Source organism: Opisthocomus hoazin, chromosome 1 (genome assembly GCF_030867145.1).
Source record: "Opisthocomus hoazin isolate bOpiHoa1 chromosome 1, bOpiHoa1.hap1, whole genome shotgun sequence".
Lineage (NCBI taxonomy): Eukaryota > Metazoa > Chordata > Aves > Opisthocomiformes > Opisthocomidae > Opisthocomus > Opisthocomus hoazin.
Window position 1 is genome coordinate 26,630,475 of NC_134414.1, and position 26,319 is coordinate 26,656,793.

Below are 26,319 nucleotides of genomic sequence, written 5' to 3' on the forward strand. Positions count from 1 at the left end.
GCGTTCAGGAATCCTTCTCCAGCAAAATTTCTGCCAGGACAGAAAAAAGATATAAGAAAGGGGCTTCCCGTATCACTGAATCTAGTCTAGTTAGATCAATAATATAAGAAATACAATAATAACAGAATTACTAGAGATAGAAGCAATTAATCTCTTACCTTCCTCAGAATACAGTGCAATCCCATTTGATCCAGATGTCACATTCACGTTTTGACCTATTTGTGTCATTTCAAATTCTCTGCCAAGAATCGTATTCACACCATGTTTGAGGTGAGTTCCCTTCCTGGAACGGACGACACATTTTCAAAGGTTACACACAGTGGACAACATAATCTTCCACACATAAACTGTTTTGCAATGAAAAAGCAACTGGAAAGAGAAACAAGAAATTGCTCGTCTTTTGCAGTCCAGTGGGAAGAATATCGTACGGAGAATCAAATCTTCGTTCCTACCAAGGCCTTGCTTGTTAAAGTATGTGAAGGAACATTCCCAAGAATTCAGTGATTTCACCAGTTTACAGCACAGTTGAGAATGCAGCTTAGAAAGACAATGTAGCTTTCTAAAGTATTAAACTGCTGCTGAATGCTTTACCTGGAATTTTGGTCCAAATGGATGTTGTGATAAAAGCTGAAGTTGTGCTGTTTAAAAATATCCGTCAGTGTCCAGTGAAACTTTTCTCTCTTGCTCCTTAAATAGTTCAGAAGGTCACCATAGCAACAGTATTCAAATATCAAGTAGATTGGTCCTGAAATAGTTGGAAATGTAAATGCCTCCTGCTATCTACAGCACTCTTGTCATTAAAGCCCTAATGACGCCTCGAACGTCCCAAGTGTCTTCCCTTCCCGAGTAGATAACCTGTACTGATGGGCAAGTAATGTCTACTGACTGTAATTACTGACTGTAATGTCCCTTTGGAAAGTCTGTGCAGCTGATTTTTCCCTGGGGTGCACCTCCCAAAGTGGATTGCAAATCCCTGTGAAGGCACAAACATCCTTTTCCGTACCAATGGCACTGGGGAGGACAGCACAGGCTATAAAGATGCAACGTATTGTCTAAACCATACACGGCTCAAGCAAAAGATGAGCCCTGCTAATTGTCTTGATGGTGTGAATGGGTATCCTTTGACCTACGCCCTTTCATTCATCTGCACTACCTTCATGCTCTAGAAATATCCATTTTTTTTCCCACGAAGGCCACCAGAAACACACATGTGCTTGCTGAGAGCACCTGTAGGAGGGAAAGACCTTGCAAGGTGATGTGTCTGAGTGGAGCACTGGTCAGGGCACTTTTTCAAGGAAAAATACCTCCAGTTCCTGACTAGACTTGGAGAAAAGCCATGACAAGCCAGCAGGAGTAGAGTGAATGGCCCAGGGAGAGCTCAGAGTGGTCAAGCATCACCCCTGCAAAGTCTTACACTAGCATCACCACTTCAGGCTCAGAAAGACCAAATATGAATTTGTGGATGTTTCTGGCAGAAGGTCCCTGTCAAGTAAGGTAGGGCACACTGGAAAAAGCCTGTGGAGTCTCTGAGAGGATGGATGTGAAACTCCTGAGAGCCATGTAGATGCTTCTGAACATGGGACTTGGGTAAGGGTGGAAGTGTCCTTGCCTTACCCGGCCAGACTAAGCAGGTCTTCCCTACATCTCTCCAGCCTACACCTTCAAATCTTGCCAGATCCTCCAGAAGGCAGTGGCAGCCTGTATAGTTTCAAATCAGCTAATGCCACCAACTTTCCTCTTATGTCTCAAATGTATTTGCACAACACTATTACTGCTGATGTAAACTGGGACAACACGAGTTAATAGTTATCTTTGGTCTTTCTGACTTCATAAACATTTGTGACAGAAAATCTGTCAAGTTTTTCAGTGGCAGGTGTCGCAATTCATGATATGGCCAAACACTGGGTAAACCCCTGCCCTTTCCCCCGAACTGATCTGTTGTTTTGCCTCTCTCCACCTGCTCCTGTTCACTGCTGGACTGGTCAGAGAGGGAGTTCTTGGGACAGGACTATCCATGCACACTGCCTCAGTGATATCACAAGTCACACAATAATTAACTAGTGATAATATCTTGCCACTTTCATCTTAGCCCATCTTTGCTTAGTTCTTTCCATTTTGTCCCTCTTTTCATTCTTCACTTCTCTTCTTTCTTCCCCCTCCTTCTGCTCTTTTTCTGTTTATTTTCTTTCCTCTCTAGCCTTAGGTAATTTTTCCATTTCTTTCTACAACTTCACTGTTTGGTGAGCAACATGATTTGAAGAAATAAATAAATTTCATTCTTTTATGTGATCAGAATCATATGGATACAGAAGTGTCTTACACCAGGTAAGTTTTTCCTTTTCATTTAATAAACAGGCCTGCATCTGTGCCATTACCACTGTAACAGGAAAACCTCTTCTGTAGGAGGGCTGTTGTATCACTTCATGCAAGTACAATTAGAAAGGACCCATTTCTGTACACATGCATGGCCTTAACTTTGCTTTCATTTCAACTTTGTCTTATTTTGGGCCAGCACAGAACAGCAAAATTGGTTGGGCAAAGACAGGATTCAGGGGTGACGAGAGGAACAGCAGCCTGAGAAACAGGTGATTAATTATAGCTTATATGTTTTTACTTCTGATTTCAATGATCAATTTTTGATACTCCTGTACAGGAGTCTTTGTTAGTCTGGAGGTTTTAATTGGTACCATTCCACAACTGCAAGTTACCTGACACAGTACAAGCTCCTAGTAGGTTCACAATATTTTCATGGCTTCCAATGTGAGTCATCATCTTCAGCTCAGACATTAGAGCATCTTCTTCTGAAGCATCAGGTTTTTCTGTAAAAGTAATAATACAGATTTGGAAATCTCTAGCAAAGATATAAAAATGCAAATAATTGCAATGCTTTGTCACATGAAAGCCTTCATTTCAAATTTGTTGGACTGAGAACATCCTAAAAAAACATTGTAAGTATAAAAAGATTTAGCCGAAGGTGGAAAATAAATGTGTGTGTGAGTGTGGATCATCTGAATGCTTGGGGAAGCAGTCATAAAATGTTAGTATTTGTCATTCTTGGGGTGTCAAGGATTGATAGCAGTGTATTGCGGTGTTCACAAGCACAGAAGAAAAGGCAGTCAACCCTGCTGGAGAGAAATGTTAAGAGAAAAAAATGTCTTAACAGCCATACAGCACGCAACCAGTTGCAATCCAACAGCTAAGACGGCCACCCTGTGTCTCAGTAACAGCTTTAGGCTTGTTTTTCAGCAAGTGTTTGGTCCTCGTGATCTCTGTGTACCGGGGACAGGAACCAAAATGATCAAGATGAACTTCCATAAAGACGACTTGCAAAGGAGTGGCCCAAGGAAGCGTAAAGCTGGTGCACATGTGCAAATAGGGGATGAAGAGCGGGACAGCACAGCTGGCAGGAAGGGACTGTGTGGGCACACAGGTGAGCAGGGTGCTGGTGCTGCTGCCGACGTGAAGCTCACCCTGTTACGTATCAACAGGTTGTGGCACTTGGAACTCAGTGAGGCAGCCCTTCTCCTCTGCTTGCTGTCGGGGAGGCTCGCTTCTGGACACGGCTTTTATGAGGAGTCAAGTCAGTTTGGAGAGAGGTCAGAGCAAAGCAGCAAAGAGGATTAGAGGTTTAAGAAGCCTGACCCATAAGGAGGGATGGAAAGAAACTAGTTTGTGTCATCAGGAAGAAAAGACTATGGGAATATGTGCTGGAAGTTTTGCAAACAAGCTAGCTCAGACACAGGAGGCAAAGGGAGCGCAACAGTCAGACAGCACTCAAGAAAAAGGGACCTTACTCCAAGGTCCACAGAGGCATCGATGGGACCAGCAGGCTAATCCACACTATGGATCTGCATTCATCCTCTTTAGAGCAGAGCAGCTCCATCCTTCCCCACACAATGCAAATCTATGCTGTGTAGGACAAAATGCAACATGCTGCAGAGAGAAGGCACTTCAGCAATAACTTTCCAAACTGAAACAGGATTTTAAGAGCAATTTGAAAGCATTTGTGAGGTGTAGCTGCTAGAAATCTGTATATAAAGGGAGTTCTTCCAACACAGCTTCTGCTTTGGAGCCCCCAGAATGCATCACTGCTTGCGAAAGGCACCCAGAGTTTACCATACCTTTTAGCATTTTGACTGCAACCTGGACTGAATCTCCTGCACTGCTAATTCCATAAGCTGTCGCGTTCACCACTTTACCAAAAGCCCCAAAACCAAGGACCTGCCCTAAAAGACACAATATGCCAATATTATTTGCAGCTGGTACAGCACAGGCTACTACTCCAGCACTGTGATTTGTGTTGTGGACTGCTCACCAAATTCCAGATTTTCCCTGGGAAATTCCCATTTGAGATCATATTCGAATTCTCTGAAGTCGATGTAGATGTACTCGTTATCTGATGGACCTATCATCTGTATCATTTGCAACTGACTTTCATATCTAAATTGCTTTGGAAGAGAAAAAAAAGTGGAATAAGTCTTAGAGAAGAAGAAACAGCCTGGTAGGAATAAAAGAAGAAGGGGTGGGTATTTATGTTTGCTTTTACCTTTTTGTATTTATGAAAAATGAACACGAACAAAAAAGCGATCAATAGCAGGAAAAATCCAACAGGGACATAGAATGCAGCATTGTCCGGGGGTGAAGAAACAGCTCCTGCAACTTTAAGAGATACATATTACTACCCACTGAATCAGAGCTTGTGTGTACAGCTAAAGGTGCAAGGAGAACCCACGGTGGCTTGGTCATTTCTGCCAGCTGCCAGTCCTCTCATGCCTCAGCCTCCTCTGCAGGGGGAAGGAGATGGAGCTGCGTGCAAAGCAAGGAGCTGGGCAGGAGGCATTAAATGCTGGCTAATTCTGACATCTGTTCTCCTTTCAAAAAAATGCTACCCCTTTTAATAAATCTAACTGCATGGAGGTGTTGGTGTGGTTCATGGATTGGAGTTTATGAGCAAACACAAGGATAAGCAATTCCTCCTCTCATCGCATCTCCCTCCTCTCACCCTGTGCCTTCCCCCAAGCAATGCATGTTAGGTACTGAAGCACCAGTTATCAGCAAATGGACTGTACACGACCTGCTCCGAGCATTGCTCTGCTGCTCAGCCAGGAACTCTCTTAACAAGTCAAGGGCATACGACAAGGCATTGGTGGGTAGGAAAGTGTTATATGAGATCTGTCCTCATATTCTGCTAGTTTCTAAAAGCGTAAGTATTATGCTCACTTTCTATTGTAATTTCAGCATAAATGCTCAAAATCTATCACCGGTCACAGCTTCTGCCAGCTGTAGTCAAAAGCACCAAACAGCTTGTTTACCCATGACAAAGGAAATCTCTGCTCTGCAGAAACATGCCTTCTGTATCCTGGGCTGCATCAAAAGCAGCAGTGCTAGCAGGTTGAGGGACTCAGCTGCTCTACTCTGGTCTGGTGAGACCCCGCCTGGAGTCTTGCGTCCAGCTCTGGGGACTCCAGCCTAAGAATGACCTGCACAAGTCCAGAGAAGGGCCACAAAAATGATCGGAGGGCTGGAACACCTCTCCTGTGAGGAAAGGCTGAGAGAGCTGGGGCTGTTCAGCTTGGGCAAGAGCAGGCAGATCTTATTGCAGCCTTCCAGTGCCTGAGGGGGGCCTACAAGAAAGTTGGAGAGGAACATTTACAAGGGCATGTAGTGATAGGACAAGAGGTAATGGCTTTAAACCAAAAGAAGGTAGATTTAGATTAGAAATAAGGAGGAAATTCTTTACTCTGAGGGTGGTGAGGCATAGGCACAGGTTGCCCAGAGAAGCTGTGGATGCCCCCTCCCTGGCAGTGTTCAAGGCCAGGTTGTACGGGGCTTTGAGCAACCTGGTCTAGTGGAAGGTGTCCCTGCCCATGGTGGGGTGTGTGTGTGTGTAACTAGATGATCTATAAGGTCCTTTCCAACCCAAACCATTCTACAATTCTATGAAATATCTGGATACCCCAAAACACTTCCCAGGTGCCACAGCATGTTCCTTGTAACTGAAATGTTTTGCCCTATGGGATGTATATGCTGTTACAAGTATAAAGTACACGGGAAAATATCATACTGATTTTCTTGTTCTACAAAGAAATAATCTCTCATGTCACCTACAAGAAGAAAGACTGTACAGTAGTTCCCAAACCAGAGCTTAGCCTTCTGCCACCTGCCTACAGCAATTTAAGGACGCCTCTTTGCCGGTACGTGCTCCTGCTTCCCAGACAGGGACTGACCCTTGAGTGGGTCTGTTGGCTCAGTCATGCTCTTGCTCTGGCATACAGCAACATCCATGGGGTGAGGAGAGCTCCCACGGGCATTTCTGGCAGCACCACTGTGACCTCCAGCAGAGGAACAAGAGCCAACACGTGCCCCCAGCTATCGAAGAGGTTTCAGCTCTTCCCAAAGCTGATGCCTCCAGATTTCAGGTAGGGATTACCAAGATGAAATAAAAAAGCTGACCCCAACATTGCCATGGCTCCATCCTGCACCTCCCATTTCTGTGACATTTCTGCTCATTTTAATGCGGGAGGCCCCTGCTTTGGGACCAGAGAAAAGAGACATGTGTCTCCCATCCACCCACCACTTCCCACGCTGTATACACACAGCGCTTGTGTTTTACGATTGGACGGTCAGCCATTTAGCCAGATAAAAAATACTGTAAGTTCTACCAAGCCAGCTTTAATTTGAGAAAACCTGTGCTAAAGCACTAGCTTATGGTACCTGACAGATTAATGAAACTCTTTTCACAGGCTGAACCGGCAGAATTGTTTGCACAGCACTCAACAGAGAAGGTGGTTGTTGTTTCCTTTACTTCTAAAGTACTGCTGGAAATCCACGACCCCAAGGATCTCCTCTCTGGCAAGAAGTTGTGAATCCCCTCAGTGATTTGTTCTGTACAGCTGAAAAGAAAGCAGATCAGTTTTTATTTTTGGTTTACAGTGGCTCTTCCCAGGGGAGAAGGTGGGATGCTTCAAAACAGATCTTATGTCTGTGCTGGAAGGGAGGGATAGATGGGCTCGTTTTTCATTCGTCACTGTTTGAGTGAGGCTTCAGAGCAGCTGCCAGTCTTATTGTTTGGTGATGGACACAGCAGGGTCAGCCGGGAGTGAACTGGGCTCCCTACATCCTACACTGGGCTCACTCCCACTCCCCATCACAGCCCTGTCAGGGCACCTGCACCCCTTGACCTCCGGGACCTCCACCAACTTCACAGCTGACATGACCCCCCCCAGTGGATCTGGTTTCACCTTTACCTCAAACACTCAAACCACTGAGCAGCTCCAAATGTGCTGCTACTGAAACAATAAATACAAACCCACAGCCAAAGTTCTAACTCCTTTCCCTGAAGGTATGACATTTCAACCACGAGGTTTCTCTCACTCAAGATGGTGAGCATCCACCCTGTATTAATGACTTATTTTAAGACCTAATATGTAGAAAGAGGGAATGTTACACTTGAGGGAAAGGAAGCTCACACAGAGATAAAATTGACTTCTAGCTTTTCTGTCATTCATCAGCTTACTGCCTAATATACTGTCCACATAAATAAATGAGGAAGTAAGAAAAAAAAAAAATTATTCAGCTCTACATACAATACTAACTTCTACACATGGAAGTTCCCAAGAAAAGAAACGTCACAGCATTTTCTGTCCAGAAATCTGTTTTGAGCAGTATTTTAAACTTACTAGCTAGATGTTTTTTTTCCTCTTCCATTTCTGCAGAAACAGATTGATGTTAAGAAGCCTTTTCAGAGGTATAGATGAGAAAATGGTCTAGACATTTTTTTTAACATATCTAGTTATAATACTTAGAGGTTTATCTACAATCTTCCAAAAGAAAATTTGGCCCAGTACTCTTCTGCACCATGGGAGTATTAGTTCTTTGGCATACCTAAAATAAAAACTGCAGAATTCATAAAACAGTTCAAAGCTATTTCAGCATCTCTTGAAATTTTAGGGCCTGACTCACTGCCCTAAATAAACAGAGGAAACGGAAACACTCTCGCTGACTTTACTGGAAACACTCTCACTCAATTTACTGGCTTCAGTAACCGGTCACCATAACAGCTGTGTTAACCAAAGCTTAACCAATTAATCAAACCCATATTAACCAATATATTCCCTGAATGCCCTCTAAGTTTGACAGGCCAAGAGAAAAACTTGGACTGGACTTTGTAACTATGTAACGGTTCATATAAACCCAGTGGGGTTTATTTCAGTGTAAAGAGCCTGAGATACCGATCTTTATAGATTTCATTTGATGCCAATAAAAAAAAAAAAATTGAAAACTTTCCCTAGTTTTGGTGATCTGGTTGCCCTGGAGTGGGCCACCATTTTCCCTCGTACAAACGGTCAAGGGTGTATTTTACACTTAGTTTCCAACAGGCCAGTCTTCATTTAACCAAGGGTAGTTCAGATACGGTCTCTGTAATGAACCTAAAAGAGGAAAAGTTATTTACTTGGATGAGTTCAGTTCGGGACAGTTCCTCCACATCCAGGACGAGGCAGGGTAACTGTCAGCGATGCAGGAGATCTGCTTGAACAACAACTGCATTGTCACTTCAGGCTTTCCTGCAACATGACAACACAAGACAATTCCTGTCAGCACATCAGTGACCAGAACCTTTACGTTTATGTGGCAGTGTTACATCTGCCGAGACCAAGATCTTTTTCCATGTTTTCAAAATAACCCACTCGCATGTCACTGTGAGAGCCCGATGCAACCCTCAGCCCTACCTTCCTCCAGCCCCGCGCCTGGGTTCTGTGGGACAGCAGTGTGGGCCAGGCAAGGGGAGCAGCCACTTCTCTGTACAGGCACAGCCAGACCAAAACGGTGGTGGAGCCAAAATTAGAAGTCTTGACTTCTGCTTTTCTGACTCGGAGCAAGCATTCGGCCCTAGGACTCCCCAGTTCTGGGTGTCTGGCTCACACAAAATGTGCACAGAGTATCCCTTTATAAATAATATAGAACAAATAATGATCCCTAATCTAGAGCAAAGATGAGATGCTGCAGTCACATGGCAGAACTGAGATAATCAAGACCACCGGGCAACACTGTCTGTGTGTGTGAGTCGCGGGCAGGGGCGGAGGAGGCAGTGCAGCCCTAACATTGCTGTCACACACCAGAGGGTCTCCAGACTAACTGCATTAACTCACAAATGCCATTAGGAAAAAAACGACATAGACATACCCTAAAAAGCTAACACCTAATGAGGATAAATGTTTCACTGCGTATCTCGTGGTCTCTACAGCAGTCACATATATTTCAGCGCTGTAGAGTTAGAATACAGTCACTGTATTTTACAGAGTTCCTAGCCTTTGTGGCTTTCTTAAGAAGTATTAATTTTCTCAGTATATGACTGATTTCTCATATTCTATCCTCCCTGAATACAGTAGACTAAAAAGAAGAGAAAAAAATTAATAACTTCTCCTCCTTCCTCTGTTCTCCATCCCCGAGCAACACAAAAAACATGACCCACAAGCAGCCAGCATCCTTCTCTGATCCAATGCCCAGATTTCAGTAGTGCAGCACAAAGAAATATATTTTTGCCTTGTGCTACTCCATTTTCAATGATAAATCTACGTAAATGAAATGGGGAATGCTGAGGGAAAAGCAACATATTAGCCTCATTTATATCAGTGGCAAAATCCCAGACTTTGATATATCTTAAGGGGGATTGCTTTCTCACTTACTTCTCACGTACAGAGTGAATTTTTTTGTCATGACCGTATCATCATTTTCAGCATAAAATACATATATCCCAGACTGGTGCTGGTGGTTGCAGAACTTTGATGAAATGCTGTGGAGTAAACAAAATTAGGGAAAAGGGCAAAAGACCATCTTGAAAAATATTTTCAATGTAGTCAAGGCTCATATATATGTTTGAAAAAATTCAACATCTTCTAATGAGAAACCCAGTCTAAATTTTTTTTACTAAAGAATATAGACCCCAAAATGTAACTGTTTTCATAAGAGGATTTTTTTTCCTGCAGTATTAATTTCATTCTGCAATCTTACTCATAGTTCCTGGAGCACATCTGGACTGTCAGACTGTGATTTTGTTACAAGTCCATTGGAATACAAGGTATATAACCCATCCTGGCACAAATGCTAAGACTAAAGCAAAGGATCAAATTCTCTACTCTCCAAACGATTTTGACAGAAGTTTCTAGCTGGTATGATAAATAGTATTAGGAAATAACAATAACAGGTAGGATCATAGTAAATACTTTCTCCAAATAGAAAGATCTGACAGAAACTCAGAAATTAGATCACAATCAGAAGTTCATTGTCAATGAGACAAAGCACCAATCATCAAGATATTTCTGCAGGAGGAAGGCCAGCCTCCTACTAACCCCTATGGTGATGGCAGCACACCAAGACCCAGACCATGCAGGAAACGGCTTGTGACGATGGAAATGGTGAGGAAGGGCTCTAACAAGTCCCTGGGCAGAAGCTAACAACAGAGGACTGCAGAGACTTAAAGATTCCCACACGACTGAGCTGTCCAGTCACTGGTTTATGTGACAAGGGAAGAGGCAGGGAGAAGGGAATAGATAATCTTACAGAGATGGCATCCTATTTCTGTCCTTTTGACTAGGTTATTGTTGTCAGATTAAAATGGCAGCTGCTGCAGTTCATCAGTGTTGGAAGAGTGCTAAAGAAAAACTCTTTTTAGGTTTAGTTGCTGACATTTGGGGGGCAGATGTTTTAGCTGGCTGCTCAAGAAAAATTGGGTAGGAGGCCCCCAACTCATCTTTTGTGGTAAAGGCAAGCAGGTGTATCAGGGAGTTTGAAGCAGGCAGAAGAAAGACAGCCCATAGCAGCAAGAGAAAACAGTAATGAGTTTGAAATCTAGAGAACTAAAACCAGGGTATTTCTAATTAAGCAAGATACATACAAATGAACTAAGTATCACCTTGCAATTCTCAAGCAGGAAAATTCACATTGAAGCCACTGGTGATTTTGCTTTCTGACTAAGGCAACACCGCTATACAGTAACTGACTTTTGAAAGTCTTCATCTGAGACGGTTTGAAAGACATCCCTGAACTTGGGGACTTCTTAAAATCAGATTCCTTTTAAGCTGCCTAGAAATGGATACTGAAGGCAGGAAAAACCACAAATCATGTGTTGCTTTTGAAATCCTAGATCTGAACGATTAAATTATAATGAAATAATGAGAATGTTATTAAAAAAAGTGTGTCTTTGATACCTGAAAATATAAGAGGATGTGAGATAAATATTCTAAATTTAACAGAGGTCATTCTATGTGTGAAAACTCATTTTCTCTTAGGAGGGAAGTAAAAATCAGCAGTGTGCTAAAACAGAGAGACAACAAAAGTGAATAGAAAACAGAAATTCTGAAGGAATCTCTGAAAACATGTAAGGACACTGACAGGAGACATGAATCCTTGTGACTTGAAATTTAAAGCTAAAGAAGGGGACAGAGTTAATTAATAAAATTTAATAAGATCTATAATCAGGAGGAACAATTTGATAAGGAAACGGTAGAAATAAAAAAAAAGAAAAACGGGAAATGAAAAAGGATATGAAAGGAATAAAGTAGAAGTGTTGGGAGATGGGATTACACAGAAGTCAACTAAAACATGCAAAGTTAGACTCACAATATGTTAAGGTATGTAATGACCTTTTTTGTTTTGTTTTGAGAAACCTTCTACTTTAAAATCACATTGAAATCTGCAGTGTTGCAGCTTGTAGGCAGAATCTCCTGACCTCCCTACCCCTTGCTGCTTCTGGGGACTTCAAACTGAATGAAATGTCTAGCCCTACTCTTTTTCCTCAGGTGAGATGCATCTATCCAATGTCAGTGTTCAAGCAAAAGTGGATAGCTGTGGGGGATGCTTGTACAGAAGAATGTACCTGTCAGATGAAATAATCACCAAATTCATGTATTTTTCCCTCAATTATATTTTCCATAAAATAAATAGAAATATAAGTAAACACAGAGTATAACTACCTAAAATGATAAAAAAAAAAAATTAATTAATCAACAGCATAGTCATATGAATGGCTGAGCTGTCTGCTTGAGGCTGCCTCCAGGCCAAGCTCCAGCGATGCTCAGGGCAGCGAGGCCGGGTGGCCATGGCCAGCACAGTGCTGGTGGGGCTGAGCCAGCCTGGGATGCAGGTGGTGATCACACCCAGGAGCTGCTGCTTCTGCTGGCAAAGGCTCTCTGCAGTGACTCAGAAATCCCAGGCCACCAGCAGCTGCACTTTACCTATTAACGAGGGTTATCTAAGTTATTTCAAGAGTTCTCAACATTGTTATTGTTGGCCAAGTTCGCAGCACCTTCTTCTTATCTGGATTGAATTTACACCAGCTGTCAATCATCCAAGCAAAACTGACTCCTGCTCTTACAAGCAGTGAGAAGAGGTCCACACCAACTGCAAAGCAAATCAGCTCAGCATTATCGTCTGGAGGGAGGTACCCATTGGACAAGGATGAGCGAATGCTCATGGCCATCCCCTGAGACCTCATTTCCAAAGTCAGTCTTGACCACAAAGAACAGACCTGCCGAGCCTATGTCAGGCATTGCAGATTAGCCACCAACACCCACCGAACGCTATCAAAGTCTGCTGACAGCCCTCACTTTATCAGCAGGGACAGAGTTCCTGTGGCCATTGCCAAGGGATGACAATTTACCCATCTGAACTGAGCTGTCTCTGAACCTCATGAAGGTCTGACTCCAGTACACCATTTGACGCAGATGAAAAGGCCAGTCTGTTGTAAAGGTGACTTGACACGCTAGCAGATAAAATCAAGTGTACCAAAGTACTAAGGAAAGAAGTCATAAGAAGTGTAATGAAGGCTGTGACAGTTTTATGCAGATCTTAAGAGAGGTTTTAAGAATATGAGAAGAAATCAGCGCAGCTGCATTAACTCCTGCCTAGGTCCTGCTTGGTTTTAGAGCTAAAACTTTACAAGAGCAGCTTGGCTTTATTTCCATTGAGGTGAATAAGAGCTGTTACCTTGAAAGCCACGGTACTACGCTGAAAGAAACTCTGAAGGAAATTAGATAATGTTATCAAGAAATTAGAAAGCCTAGGGAATGGAGAAAACATTAGCCTTAAACAGGATTCATGCCAGAACTTCGTTGTAGGAAATAACAGAAAAGGTAGATAACTAACAGGTTTATTCAAAACATGTTTTGTAGTAGCGGAAGAATACATGACCTGGGTAATGAGCAGAACGGTATGTCTCTGCGGCACAGGCACAGTCAAACAGATCTAACAGTGGCCTGGGAAACTACGGGGCCCTGGACTTGATTTGAACAGTTTGAAAGACACTGGAAATGTCATCAAGAACAGGGTGACAAAAGGGGAACATGCAGAACTTGTGATCCAATATGAAAAGTGCAACAGATCTGTAACTGAGAAATTCTGTTAGAGAGAAAAGGAATGGCAAAATGCATATAAATTAAAGTGTTTCTAGATGTAGAACTTACTAAAGAGTTTATTATAACATGGAGAATAAAGCGATTCTAGAAGTTATCTACATGAACTGCTGCTGAAAGCCAAGATAATGTTTGAGTGCCTTTTGTTAACACAGCTTCATCATGTGGCCCATCCACATTTTAAAAACAAAAAGGCAATACAAAACACGCACAGCAAGAAGTCCAATTGAGATATAAAGACAAAACATTATTATACCAAATTATTCCAAAATATTCAAGTACCTGTGTCCATCCACACTGTAACTTTGTTTACATGGAAACATTTTTTTTGAAAATAGCCACATGCATCTAACTGGTGGGTATGCTGTAAAGTTAACTTCGAAGCAAAACTCTTCCTCACCAATTTCAAAATCTTCTTTCGAGTCAGTTATATTTATAAATCCCTTTTCTGGGAAAAAAAAAAGATATTGTATTACAAAGGCTGGACTACTCAATAAAGAAATATTGACATCTGTATGTTTTTTGATTTGGTTATCACAAGCCAAAAAAAAGCACCGTGTTATATCACAGAAGCCATCCCGTTAACCAAATAACATACTGCTTCAAAACAGTATTGAAATGACATCACTCTGTTCAGCTGCAGACAATGATCTGAGCCTGCTGAAGTTGCACATTTGGTCAGACCAGAGTCCTTCCAAAATGGTCCGACATTTCTCCCCAGCCCACCCCACAGTGCCATGGGGCCAACAATGCCATGATTTATTTGGTTTGTTATAGGTGTGTGTTCCAGGTGTTAACAGCTGCATCTCTTGGCTTTCCTTTAATAGGGAACAAAACCAGGTGGCACCACCAGCATAATCAGATATTGATAGTAATTGCTTCTCCTTCCCTGAAATGAGCTGAAGATTTTGCACATAAGTCTTGTAGTTGCTCCTTTATTTCTCCATCTAAATTTGACATATTTGAAGCAAGAGAACAGCAAACATGAAAAAGTGTTTTGAAGATGCGCATGAACCATGAGCTGCTAGTACTTGCCCTGCTAGGGTGGGATTAGTTTCACCTAACGGAGCTGTCTGAAGTTCAGCGACCCACCTAAGCTACCTATTTGGACCTCTGATAAACTCAGTGGAATGAGACAGGCGTGTCCAGATGCATCCCATCCTAAAACAGAAGATAACAAAGACGTACTGAACTGCTTCTGGAATATCTATTTCTTGACACTGGCTGCTGAAGGAACCCATCATTGCTGGGGCTAGATGTTTCATGATGTGGAATGAATCCCACCCAAAGAGACTGAACAGCAGACACACGTGGGAGGAGGCTGTCCTAAAGGCATCAGCAGTGCTAGGATCAGCTCTGTGAAAATCACAGAATCATATACATCGGAAGAGATCTCTGGAGATGTCTAGTCCAGGTCCTGCTCAGAACAGGTCCAAGTAGATGAGGTTGCTCAGAACCATGGCCAGTTGAGTCTTGGTATCTCCAAGGAAGTAGACTGTACAGCCTCTGGGAAACTTGTGCCAGTGTTTAATCAGCCACATGGTGAAAAATTGCACTGTAGAAATGTTGCTGGACTGGGTTTTTCCTTTTGAGTGTTTTTCTTCTGGTTGTAACCCTGTATTCTGCTTGGCATGTTTTCATCTCTGTTTAGCTTACTGGTTTAAAAAATACTATCTGGAAACTCCCATATAAACCACAAAAAAATTCAGTATTTTAAAACAAGAAGCAATTCCTTTCATGACTATTCTACTTGTTGATATTAAAGGCTTCTTGGTTTTATAAACCAGACCTTCAACTTTTGAATCATCTTTTGGACCTCATCCTTCCAGGCAGAACGTCATCTCTGTGTGTATCGTTAACACAGCCAGCCAAGAGTAAAGGCTTTCTCCAGAGAGCACACAAGGACCTTGGAGCAGGGTATGCGATTTATCTGGAAAACAACTCAGAAAAAGTAGTTTATTTCTTGAAGGAGAAAGAAAATAGTACACTATTACTTGGCTTATAATTTTTTGGCAGGTTTAAGTGTATTTCTGCCAGAAAAACAGTGAATGTGATTATTCAGTAACAACAGAGAGGTGAGACGAAATTCTTGAGACTGGAATCAAAGCTTTCATGTCTCTGTATTTATCATCTTTGTTTATCTGTTGCTTTAAACCTAACCAATGTTGCAAAATAGCTTGCATATTCCTGAATCAAGATTGTGTAGTGCTAAATATTCTTTACTCAACACTGGTGGAAATTGAGCATAAGAACTGCAGAAACAAAGAGCCCTGCAGCTGCAGCTGTTGGTGTGATCTCTGCTATGCTTTGAAGTGGCCTAACCACCCTGCCTGACCTGGCCAGCTACACAAGATGGGATGAACTAGTGAAGTATCAATTAGCAAAGAGCAAACCAGAGCTCTCTGGCTGCAAGGCATTGTCAGAGATTAGAAGACCACTCACCAATGTAGTTATGCTCGCCTGCCTCCCCAGGCAATGCAGTGTGTGTCAACCACAGCAGTTTTCTCTCAGTTACATTACGTCACGACCATTCCCAGTGTAGCTACGGGTGCTGACTTCTGCACAGTGATGGTTTAAAGGTAGGACACTGATCATTTCAGAAACTGTGACCGTATGACATGGACAACTGAGTGAAATCTGTATCTATATCACTGCCAAAGTTGAACCTGGGATGTTAGCACAAATTTGCACCAATAATGGTTGTTATTAGCACATTAGGCTAAAGGCTGGGGTGGATCAGAATCACAGGATGTCCCTGTATAACCTTGGAGAGAGAAGCATGGCTGTTAGCTAGGTATGACAGCATCCCCTTGAGTTTAATCCATGATGTAAGTAAACAAACAGATTTTTTTTCATCAGCAAAGCCAATGAGCCCTCAGAACTTTTGTTGGCATAAGGGGTATTAAGGAGGGTACAGACAATCACTGTAGCTTGGCGGTTCCCAGTCAAAGAATACGTCTCTCAGAAATACAGCCTGCCAGGGACAGTGACTCAGATGTCTGCTGTTACTGTGCCATGTACTCACACCCGACAGTGAATGGATCCAAGAAGCCACTATTTCTGAACTGGGCACCAGTACTGAGAAAGAAGAGGGTCTTGCCCTACCTTCACACTACCCCCTCACCTGTACCTGCCCGTTTACTCAGAAGATGTGTGTAGAGAAAATGCGCAGGTATCGTACTCACTTATTGTAAACGATGAGAGAACTTCCTGCTCAGTGGCACGCAGGAGCTGAAAAGAGGATATTGCACTGGGAAAGTAATTTATGAAGAGACTGGGGTAAGTATTCTCACTTCCTACAATTCCTAGCCCAGGTATAACCTCTGAGAGCAACTACATCTAAGGTCAAACAGGTGGTGAGTGCTTTAGAGCGCCTTGTTCTCGGGGCTACAGACTCCGTCTTCAGGGACATCCGTCAGAAAACTACTCCCAGTGTCTACTCCAGCAGCACAGTCCTAGCTACAGCTTTTCTTTTTATGCCGTATTTCCAGACCTAAGCCTATTTGCATATTTTTTTCATCTGAGAAGCAAGGTTTGCAGCTGAGGCTGTTCTGGACTAAATCCAACACCGATGGCTTTTAAATCAACATGTTGCTTAAGTAGAATGAGGTTTCCTTTAGCATGCTTTTGATTTTTAAAACTTTCAGGCCTTGAGTAGCTTGGTGTTAGGAGGATGGTTCCCTTCACTGCCTGGAAAGCATGAGACACGCAGAGCAAACAATAACATTGGAGTAGTTGTCTCTCTAGTTTCAGGTTTTCCTTCAGATCCATCACAGCTGCAGCAGCGCTTCCGCATGGCAGTTGGCCAGCTCTGCCAGCACTCCCTACTCATCATCTCTCTGGACTTGCATTCTCCACTAACACAAAAGTTTTCATTTATTTTCTGCTACAAGTTCCACATGTTTTGGAGCTAAAATTCTTCCCCAGAAGGGGGCAAACCTAGATGGCCACTTGTCAGTCTCCCCACCGTAAGAGGAAAGGGTCATTTCTCATTTGTTCTGGGTTTTGACTGGAACAGCCCACCACCAAGAACCTTCCAACTGTTCGATTCCTTCCTGGTGGACCCAGGTCAAGCCTGGTACAGATTTTCTGTCTGCTTTTTTCTGTATAACAGCAACAAGCACCTGATGGGACCATCCAAAACATCAGAGCAGAGGCCACGAGGACCTCTGCCTTACCTCCCCTCCTCCAAAGGTGCAGCAAACGTGGGGTGGAGGTGCTGTACATGAGCAAAGGGAGATGGAGTGGGAGCAAGTGGTGAGGATGAGGCTGAGGCCATGGTTGCAGCTTTTCACAGCAGCTGGCATCACAGCAGGACATTTCTGTCTCATATTAGCTAAAACCAGTCACTGATCATTCCAGACCATATAGACATGTAGTCATGTAGACTAGACCTCTAAACAGTGCCATTTCATTTCACTTCTAAAAGCACAGTCTTTTAATGGGAATTATTTTAAAAGCAACATAAAGAAAAGATTGATTATCTTCAGGTACCAGAAGGACTCAGTTCAGATTAATCTCTTCGCTTTCCTGGACTGCCAGGAAGTGCAAACAGACTTTTTCCTTAGAAAAGGAACTATAACCATACACTGCACATCTGCAAGAAAAGAACTGCTGCATAAAACAAAGCAAAACAACTGACCGAGGGACAGATTGAACACCAGGGGTTGGAATTACCTAGAACGGTAACCAACGCAGTTTGATTCGGATGAACTGTAGAGGAACAGGTATAACGTCCACTATCGCTTCTTCCTGCCGCTGAAGCAAACGCATACCGGATCCGAATAGCTGAGCGATCTGTTTGATACTCTAATTCTTCAAACTGGCGGTCCTATTTCAACAGAGATTCCCATTTAGTCAGTTGACAGTGCCCAGTATTAGGTGTTTTAAAATATGCCCTGTCGTCTTACCAGCGCAACTTCTTTGTTTTCAAAAGATAATTTTATTCCAAATTTATAATTACGGTAAACAGCTCTGCATCTGATCAGCAATGGTTCCCCAACTTTAAGAAGTAATTCAGGTAAAGGTGCTGCTTGTCTTTCACTTAAATCTACAAAATCAAAACATAGTCACTGAAATAATTGTTATTTTGCCTGGAAAAATGCTCAGTTAGATGAACATTTTTTCTGCTAACGCTATATAGACATCCATTCTTACACTGTAATGATAATTAGAATTTGGGAAAATAACTCATTACTCATGAAATTCACAAATTTGATTGATTTAGATGTCTCAAACCAATTTTTGTCATAATTTAAGAGATATCTATAGGGCACAGTTCAGCACAGAGCTGAGCTCAGCTTAGGTTTGTTTAAAAAAAACAGACAAACAAACATGAATTTATAAATCCATTTACAATTATTTATAAATTTTATATATTTAAGAACATTTGGAAGGACGTTTCACTGCAAGACTGTCCTAAAAGCATTCAGAAAAAGATCACAAATGTTTAGAAAATGTAGAAGGGCGAGACATTTTTTACAGAGACCACAAATAGCTGTTAGAATTTAAGGTCTAAATGTGAGACAGAGCAATCACATTCACTGTTAGATTTGGTCCAGTGATTACAAACAAGTAGCTTAGCCAGGAAAGCGTGCTCAGATGAGCAGTGCAACTAATTACAGTGGCAGGACCCAGCTCACGTGTAAGTAAATCTTAGAGGGAAGTTACCTATTGTAAAGAGGCTGGTGCATTCTCTGCCCAGGTCATTAACTGCACAGCACCACACATAAGTTTGAAATAATTCATGTTGCACCGTCTGTATGCCATCTATTTCCCCAGTTTCTCCGTGCATTTTATGAGGGCAACTGCAATTATAAGCACAATTATTCATTGACTCATTTGGTTAACCTTAAGCAAATTAATCTGATAAACCTCCAAGCCATGAGAATATGCAAACAATAGTGGGAAAACTGGATCTTACATAGCTGAATAAAAAGGAACTAGAAAAGGTGAAGATAAGAAAAAAAAATGTCACAGCCTAGGCAAAAATATATGAGCTGAAATGACCTGAATACGCTCAAGCTGGCTCATAGACAGGTAATGCTGTGACTAAAATCCGGACCAGAGTGAAATCATAGAGGTTGAACTTTCACACCACATCTCTAAGTTCCTGGTGGTGGGAGCTGCTGCAAATCCAGCAGCCATTATGAGACCGTGATCCCAGACTGCCAAACTGCAGAGAAAGGCGTATTCCTGCTGTTATTAGAATCAACTTTCTATATTAATAGAATGGAAAAAAAATAATTTAGCTCAGAAAATTATGATCCTTTGTAACATCTTCCCAGCTCTAATGCATTCATGTTGCCAAAAACATGAAAAGCTAGAGGGAAACAAGACACCTTTGATCTGCTCTGGTGACATGAAAATACTAGAATTTGGAATAACTTTTTTTCTTTGGAATAAGAGCTGAAAGTTTCCAAAAGACCACAACAGCCAAAATTTCTGAGAAGAATGTTTTGCAGCACCCGAAAAGAGGATCATGCAGACACAGGTTTTCAACCAGCACGTGGGTGCGCAACCCAGCAGAGCCCATCTTAAATAATTCTGACCCCAAAGCTCTTCTTCTGCTATCTCCCCAGCTCGCTGTGCACACTAAGCAGAACAAAGCCTCCTCCTTCTTCAGAAGAATGTAAACTTCCAGTCTAAAGATTCAACATCCATTCAAGCATACACCATACCTCTTTTCAGGTGTTTTGCAAAATACCCACTCCAGAGAGGGCGGCGGGTAGCTCTCAGATACGCACTCGATAGCATCTGGTTTTCCCCTTTTCCTGAAATAGGGTTTGCCTGGTTTCTCTGTTAAAAATAATGCAAATGTTTAAGAATGCTGAAATAATTTTGAAACTGTTTTGCTCATTTCATAGTAATGAAGTTACAGGGCTGTAATTTGTTTCAGGAGGTTTCAGCACTGAGGGAACAGAAAACAATCCTGCCCTGGGGATATTGTGGGTTGGTCTCACGAGCTTCTCTGCCTTGATTGCAAAATGCACAACTTGCCCCGTATCAAAGGCCTGCCTCTATACAGCAGAGGATAATCCTCAGACTGATACTGAAAGGTGTCAATTTGCTGTGGTTGCTATTAATTTCACTGGGCAGGAGCACAGATACCTTTCGAAATCACATCCCAAGCCCACGGCCTTTGGTGGAGTATCTGTTGAGACTACAAAATCTTCACACAAAATGGGATCGTTGCCTGCTACTCAGTCAGATCAGATACATGAGGCAAAAAACAACGGGTGATAACGACTTCTGACAACCAGCAGCCTGCTCTATCCTGTATCTGTAACCTAGAGGGGAAAAGGTTCCTAGACAACTCCCAACAAATCTGTCAGGCTCAGACCTGGACTAAGCACAAAAATTAAATGTATTAAAACTCCAAAGACTTGACTCAAAATGAAAAGCACCAAGTCTGGTTTTAGGTCATCTTCCACTCAAATTATGGCTTCCACCCAGAAGAGTGACTTTTTCTTTAGAGTCATTGCCTGCAAGGTGACATGCTAAGGTGAAACTAATACTTCTGGGTTTTAATTTCTTTCTTCATTTCTCTCTTATAAGCTGGGCCTAGAAGGGGTTTTTTTCACCAATAGAGATTCACACTTCAGATGAAGGATTCACATCTAGCCCGAAGGATTTTGTGAGAGATGTAATTATGATATTAGATTCACAGGAGCAAAGAGAATGCAAACCATGCAATTGATATGGAAAAGATCTTTATCAAGACTGTTTCGGACTACTCTTGCTTGCAGATGTAATAACATTTTTTACCTCTAAAGCCTAATTGATACACTAGAAAAGGTAATATTTAATTACAGATTTAATATGCTGTCGCCTCAATGAAGCTGTTAAGATTATAATTGAGACATGCAATAGGCCTTCAGGTAAAGCAAAGTGAGACCGGAGGTGACACTTCTGACACCTGAGAGAGAAAAAAGCCAAACAGAAGAAATATTTTAAAAGCAAATAAAGAAAGAATAAAAAAATTATGAATAGTCACGGTTTATTAAAAACAAGGCAAGTAATGATGAGTGTTATTAAATCTGCCTCTAGAAGGGGTTGTTCATAACTTTGCCAGTCTTCTAGCTGTTTGGATTGATGTTTCACTTTCTTTTCTTTGAATTTTCTTTTACATTTTTTTTTATTTTATCTTTAAATTTGTCCCTTTCTAGATAAAATACTATGGTATTTCTCTTCGGTTAAAAAAAATCATGCCAATGTGGGTCTTTTTTTCTTTTGAGATGTTCTTGGACATCCCTACTTAGAAAGAGAATCTTGAACTTTGTTGCAGCAGTTGCCTTTGCATCAGTGATGTCTCTTGTGTGATCCTTGAGAAAATTCAATCAAATCTGCTCCCACTGCAAGTCCTTCAAAAAGTTACAACTTGCACGTGCTCTGTCACGAGCAGTGAACAGCAGCTAAAATCTCAGCTTCTCGGACACCCTTGTGCTGTGCAGCTGCAGTGCTGACGCACTTTACCCTAAAACCCAATACACAAGTAAAGGCTGGCACTGAGAAGAGGGACCTTGTCTTTCCGCTTCCCTAGTGACGCCTCTTGCTGCCCACAGAATTGTGAAAGGACAAGCTGTGAGAGCAGTGCCAAGAGACCCAGTGGCAGGCACAGGCGGAGCAGGGGCAGAGTGGGACAAGGCGTTACTTTGCAGTGCCAGAGACCAGACAATAAAAGGGATGTCCTGATCTGGTCCAGAAAACAGCCCAGCCAGCAACGCTGAAAATAAATAGGTTAAGATGTGAGCAAGCAAATCTAGCCTGTGAACTCTGAGAGCACACAAAAGCCGCCTCGATTTGTCCCTTTTGGCACAGAGGGGAATCTCTCACAGGGGAGAAGAGAGCTGCCGTGCATTTACATCTTTATTTGTTTATTTGCATGGTTTATTGACTAGAGAAAGCTGACTCTCACGCAATCTGTGGTTTTGACTTCAACCTCTGAAAACAGCTCCAAGTCCTATGCAAATCTAGGAAGATGCTTGAAATGCAGCACGTGAGAGCTTCATTGCTTTGATTGTACTCGAGCCTCTCCCCTTGAACCTGTTGAAGGAATGACCTTTTTCGTACAAGATATACTTACTTCGGATGAGAATAGGCACAACCACTGTGTAATTGCCAGTTTCACTTGTGACTGAGAGGGTGTATTTTCCAGCTTGTGTTTCTTTTATTTGGGAAAAAGCCAAAGACGCAACATATCTGGAAAATGGAAGATAAAGCTGCACTTGTTATCTAGAAGGTGATATGCAGCAGACACCACAAAATGTTAGCTCTCTAGCTCTTGCAAAAACACTTCAGAGATACTAGTGTTCATTATTTACATCGTGCCCTTCAACCTGAAGTGTCTTCATTGTGTATCTTCCTACACAAGCAGTACGTGGGAACTTAGAGCCTCAGGTACCCAAGCACATGCTTACCACCAAGCATTGGGAAGGATGGAATTCCTGAGCTTAGGACAGCTGGGGAGGTCCACAGGGAAAAGTTTACATACAGTCCCTTGCTGCATGTTTTGCAGGGCAAGTTAACAATCCAGCCTTGTGTTCCAGCCCAGGTTTGGCTGTGAGAATGAGGGTGCTGTGGCTGGTGCTCCTCCTGATCTGCAGTGGGACCCTACCAAGTAACGTAATTCTCCATGTCTCGGTTTCTTTGACTATCAAATCACCATATTTGCCTCACATGAGCATTGCAAAGCTCACACTGATCAATGTCAGAAAGTCCCTGGGGACCCCCATGCATGATGCTATACAAATTAAAAGAATGAGCTGATTTCAAACTATTCTTGGCTTTAAGATTTCTGTGTGTGTCTGTGTCTAAATGACAATCAGCAATGTGGTGCCAGGTGACAACAGTTAAGAAAGATTAGAACATTTAAAAAGATAATGCATAACATGAAATTAAATGCAAACACAGTCATAGAAAATATTCCATTTACATCCTAAAACAAATGATCTCTTAAAGGTTCTTTGATCAAGCACATCCCTTGACTTACTGATTCTCTGAGTCCAGTGAAGGTTTACAAGCTTGGCTTTCTGTAAAGAACCAAAAGCATGAAGTGATCTCTGAAATGTTCATTATCACTCTTAATTCAATATCTTCAAACACATTAACTTCCACATTTTTGGTCGGTTCATAGATGCTCTCTGTTCCTTGAGAATTCAAGTAACACCCAAGATCTTTCAAAATGTTAGAAATCTGCAATGCAAGAGGACAGATTGTTTCATATTTATTAGCAATTAGATTTAGTTGCTTTTTTGCATTCAAATATTTTTAAAGGATGGTTTTCTGGAAAAGCTTTCATAAATTAGTAATGTCTCGTAATGCCCAAATATGAGTACAAATTATACTGATATAATACCTTAATCATATCTTCATTTTGTTTGGTTTCGGTTTAGATTTTTTTCATTTCCACTGTCAAACTCATTCATTAATATGTTGACTTCTACTGCACGAGGAAACACTATAGGATTCCTGTTGAATTAGTTAATTCTGTTCTCTAGATGGACATCACAGAACAATTTTAGCCAGAAACAGGGTAACTTCCCTCAATGATAGAGGCTACTCTTTACTCTCATTTTTGTTTCCTTTCATGTAAAACCATAGGAAGACAGAGAACTATAATACAAACTTTCTGTTTGTGATCTCAAGGCAAAAGCAGGGCCAGAACTATTTTTTTTTTAGCATCCCACTGCTTGTCATTGCATCATCTCGCTAGACTGCTCCTCAGCTCCTTGAGGGCTTTACTAGGTAGAGAACGTTTGGGCTGGGCGCCTTCACACCTTTCGTTTCCTCACCACTGTGTAAGCATAAAGGAGAATTGGAAACAGAAAGCGAATATTCCACAGTCATTCTGAAAGCCACAGATTTATTAATGAGTTTCTCAGCTTAGCTGCAGCAAAAGATGACAAGTAAATAGTTTCATGTGAAGACCTGCCATAAATATCTTCTTTAATTTGGTGGATGAAATTCATTTGGTGTAAATTTATGCAAGGATGGAATTCATTGCACCCTCTGCCCCAGACTGTGCTTGGCCAGTTGGTTCCTCTCATTCCTTGCTCCGTCTTTTTCCCTTGGCTTGATCTGAGAAGTATCTAGATGTAACAGCCATCTTCTGCCTTGTCAGATACAAGCACAGCACAGCTTTGAGTGGTTTACCTTCATTTGTTATCTGAATTACTGATTTATTTGTCCAGGAATTAAAAAGATTTCATAAGACTATCTCAAAACAAGAATCCTCAGGAAATATTTTAATCACAGGTCTTGGCTGCTTTATAATTTATTTGCACATCACCTCTTCTCGGCCTTCTGTTTTTTCGAGTCAAAAGAGAAGAAAATAAACCCCACATTTGATCCCCTCTGCAGCTTTCAAGTCTCAGTCAAGGTTTAAAACAGGCAGGGACTGACAGGCTTTGGTGGTGGGAACAGAGGGTAGTGCAGCTTCCCCATCAGTCCCAGCAGCTGTGGCTCACACCCACCATGGCAGCCCACGGGTTCACACCACGGCCTTGGCAATCCTCTCTTTAGGGCACATAGTTTTTCACATCGATACCTTTCCAGCCACACTCAGCAATATTCAGGTGTGTTGATACGAGACAGCATCAAGGCAGTAATTAAAAACTCAGTTTTAGAGAAAACCGATGCTTATCTATTTACAGTTTCAAAGTATGAATTGTGATACATATTTCCATCTAACTTTCTGTAGTCATATTTGGCCTAACTTTGTTTATTTTGACTGTGACATCCCTACAGCCTGAAGGTTTAGGGTGTTGTAAGCTTCTGGGAAGGTATTTCTGGAATGGACAAGAATATTTCATAAGCAACTCACTCTCTCCTAGATTACCTTAGGAGATACTGATGTCTCTGGTGTTCCTGAACCTTCAACCTTCCAGCTGATAAACACACATTTAATCTCAGATGTATTTTGATTCATTGCAGAAGTGGAAGTAACTGCTGTCATAACGAGAACTGTAAAACAGAAATAGAAAACAAATGTAATCACGTCTACCTCTCTGGTCAGGGATAACAATTTTAATAAAAATAAAATACAACAAAACTGTAGAAAGATTACATCTTTTTTAAAAAAAGGCAAAAGTAATATGCAGATATCTCGTGCCTTTGCAAACTCTGCATTTGTGTATTGGAAATGAGTGAAAGCACTATTCAGAGAACCTTTCAAAAGCACAGATACATCACACCTTCTAACTACGTTCCACAATATTGCAGAAAATGTCTAAAGACAAAAGTTTTTATGGGTTATGGAGTCTCCTTTAGAAACCACGTTACAAAACCCAGGCTCCCTCTTGCAGCTCACTTCTGCATCAGCGTGTCTGAAAGGCCCTGCAGCACCAAACCCTGCAGCCGCAGGCCAGCGTTTGCCTGGTGTGAGGCGGAGGATGAGCATGCACCATCCCTCCCACCAGCACTAAGGAAGTGTCCAGGCCAGAAACACTCCTGAAGCACCCCTCACTCCTGCTCAGAGCAGTGGCAAAATAAAGTTCCCCACTTGCCTTTAGAGCCCACATTCAGCTCACCCCAGGACTCAAGCTCTAATCTTCCCTTTCCCTTCTCTCCAGGACAGGCTGTATTCGATCTGACATGCTGGAGACCCTCCTGAGCCTTCCTGATGCAGATTTGTGCACCCCAGCAGCTTGCAAGTGAGGGCCAGGTCAGGTGCTTCTTCGCTTGAGCTGCTATTCTCAGTCTTACACTCTTTCCCCTCCAGGATGCAAACAAGGCAGCAATTCCCACTCTTTAGAGGAAAGCAGATGCAGAAAGTGGAGGGCACGGAAGAGTAAGCCCATGGCTTTCTCCTGCCCTCTCCCTCCTCCATACCTCCCTGGCTCTGTCACGCCCCAGGAGCTTACACAGCCAGGGAAGCTCACCTGCCAGGTCCAAGCCCTGGCAGGAGGAG

The 26,319-nt window shown here is 42.2% G+C and overlaps 1 protein-coding gene across 1 annotated transcript in view; it reads right to left on the minus strand.

The window, feature by feature from the left end:
- FLT3 (fms related receptor tyrosine kinase 3) overlaps positions 1 to 25,930 on the minus strand; it is a 30,112-nt gene extending 4,182 nt beyond the window's left edge. Inside the window, exons 1-18 of the mRNA XM_075416248.1 lie at positions 25,912 to 25,930; positions 25,249 to 25,373; positions 23,401 to 23,603; positions 22,495 to 22,610; positions 20,090 to 20,207; positions 19,080 to 19,216; positions 18,320 to 18,459; positions 18,087 to 18,240; positions 13,692 to 13,857; positions 9,687 to 9,793; positions 8,453 to 8,564; positions 6,715 to 6,893; positions 4,547 to 4,659; positions 4,316 to 4,448; positions 4,122 to 4,226; positions 2,709 to 2,819; positions 592 to 745; positions 159 to 283 (exon numbers count right to left, since the gene is read on the minus strand). Coding sequence (XP_075272363.1) covers positions 159 to 283; positions 592 to 745; positions 2,709 to 2,819; positions 4,122 to 4,226; positions 4,316 to 4,448; positions 4,547 to 4,659; positions 6,715 to 6,893; positions 8,453 to 8,564; positions 9,687 to 9,793; positions 13,692 to 13,857; positions 18,087 to 18,240; positions 18,320 to 18,459; positions 19,080 to 19,216; positions 20,090 to 20,207; positions 22,495 to 22,610; positions 23,401 to 23,603; positions 25,249 to 25,373; positions 25,912 to 25,930 — 2,317 coding nt within the window. The remainder of the gene's footprint in view (positions 1 to 158; positions 284 to 591; positions 746 to 2,708; positions 2,820 to 4,121; positions 4,227 to 4,315; positions 4,449 to 4,546; positions 4,660 to 6,714; positions 6,894 to 8,452; positions 8,565 to 9,686; positions 9,794 to 13,691; positions 13,858 to 18,086; positions 18,241 to 18,319; positions 18,460 to 19,079; positions 19,217 to 20,089; positions 20,208 to 22,494; positions 22,611 to 23,400; positions 23,604 to 25,248; positions 25,374 to 25,911) is intronic.
- Between the last annotated feature and the right edge of the window lie 389 nt (positions 25,931 to 26,319).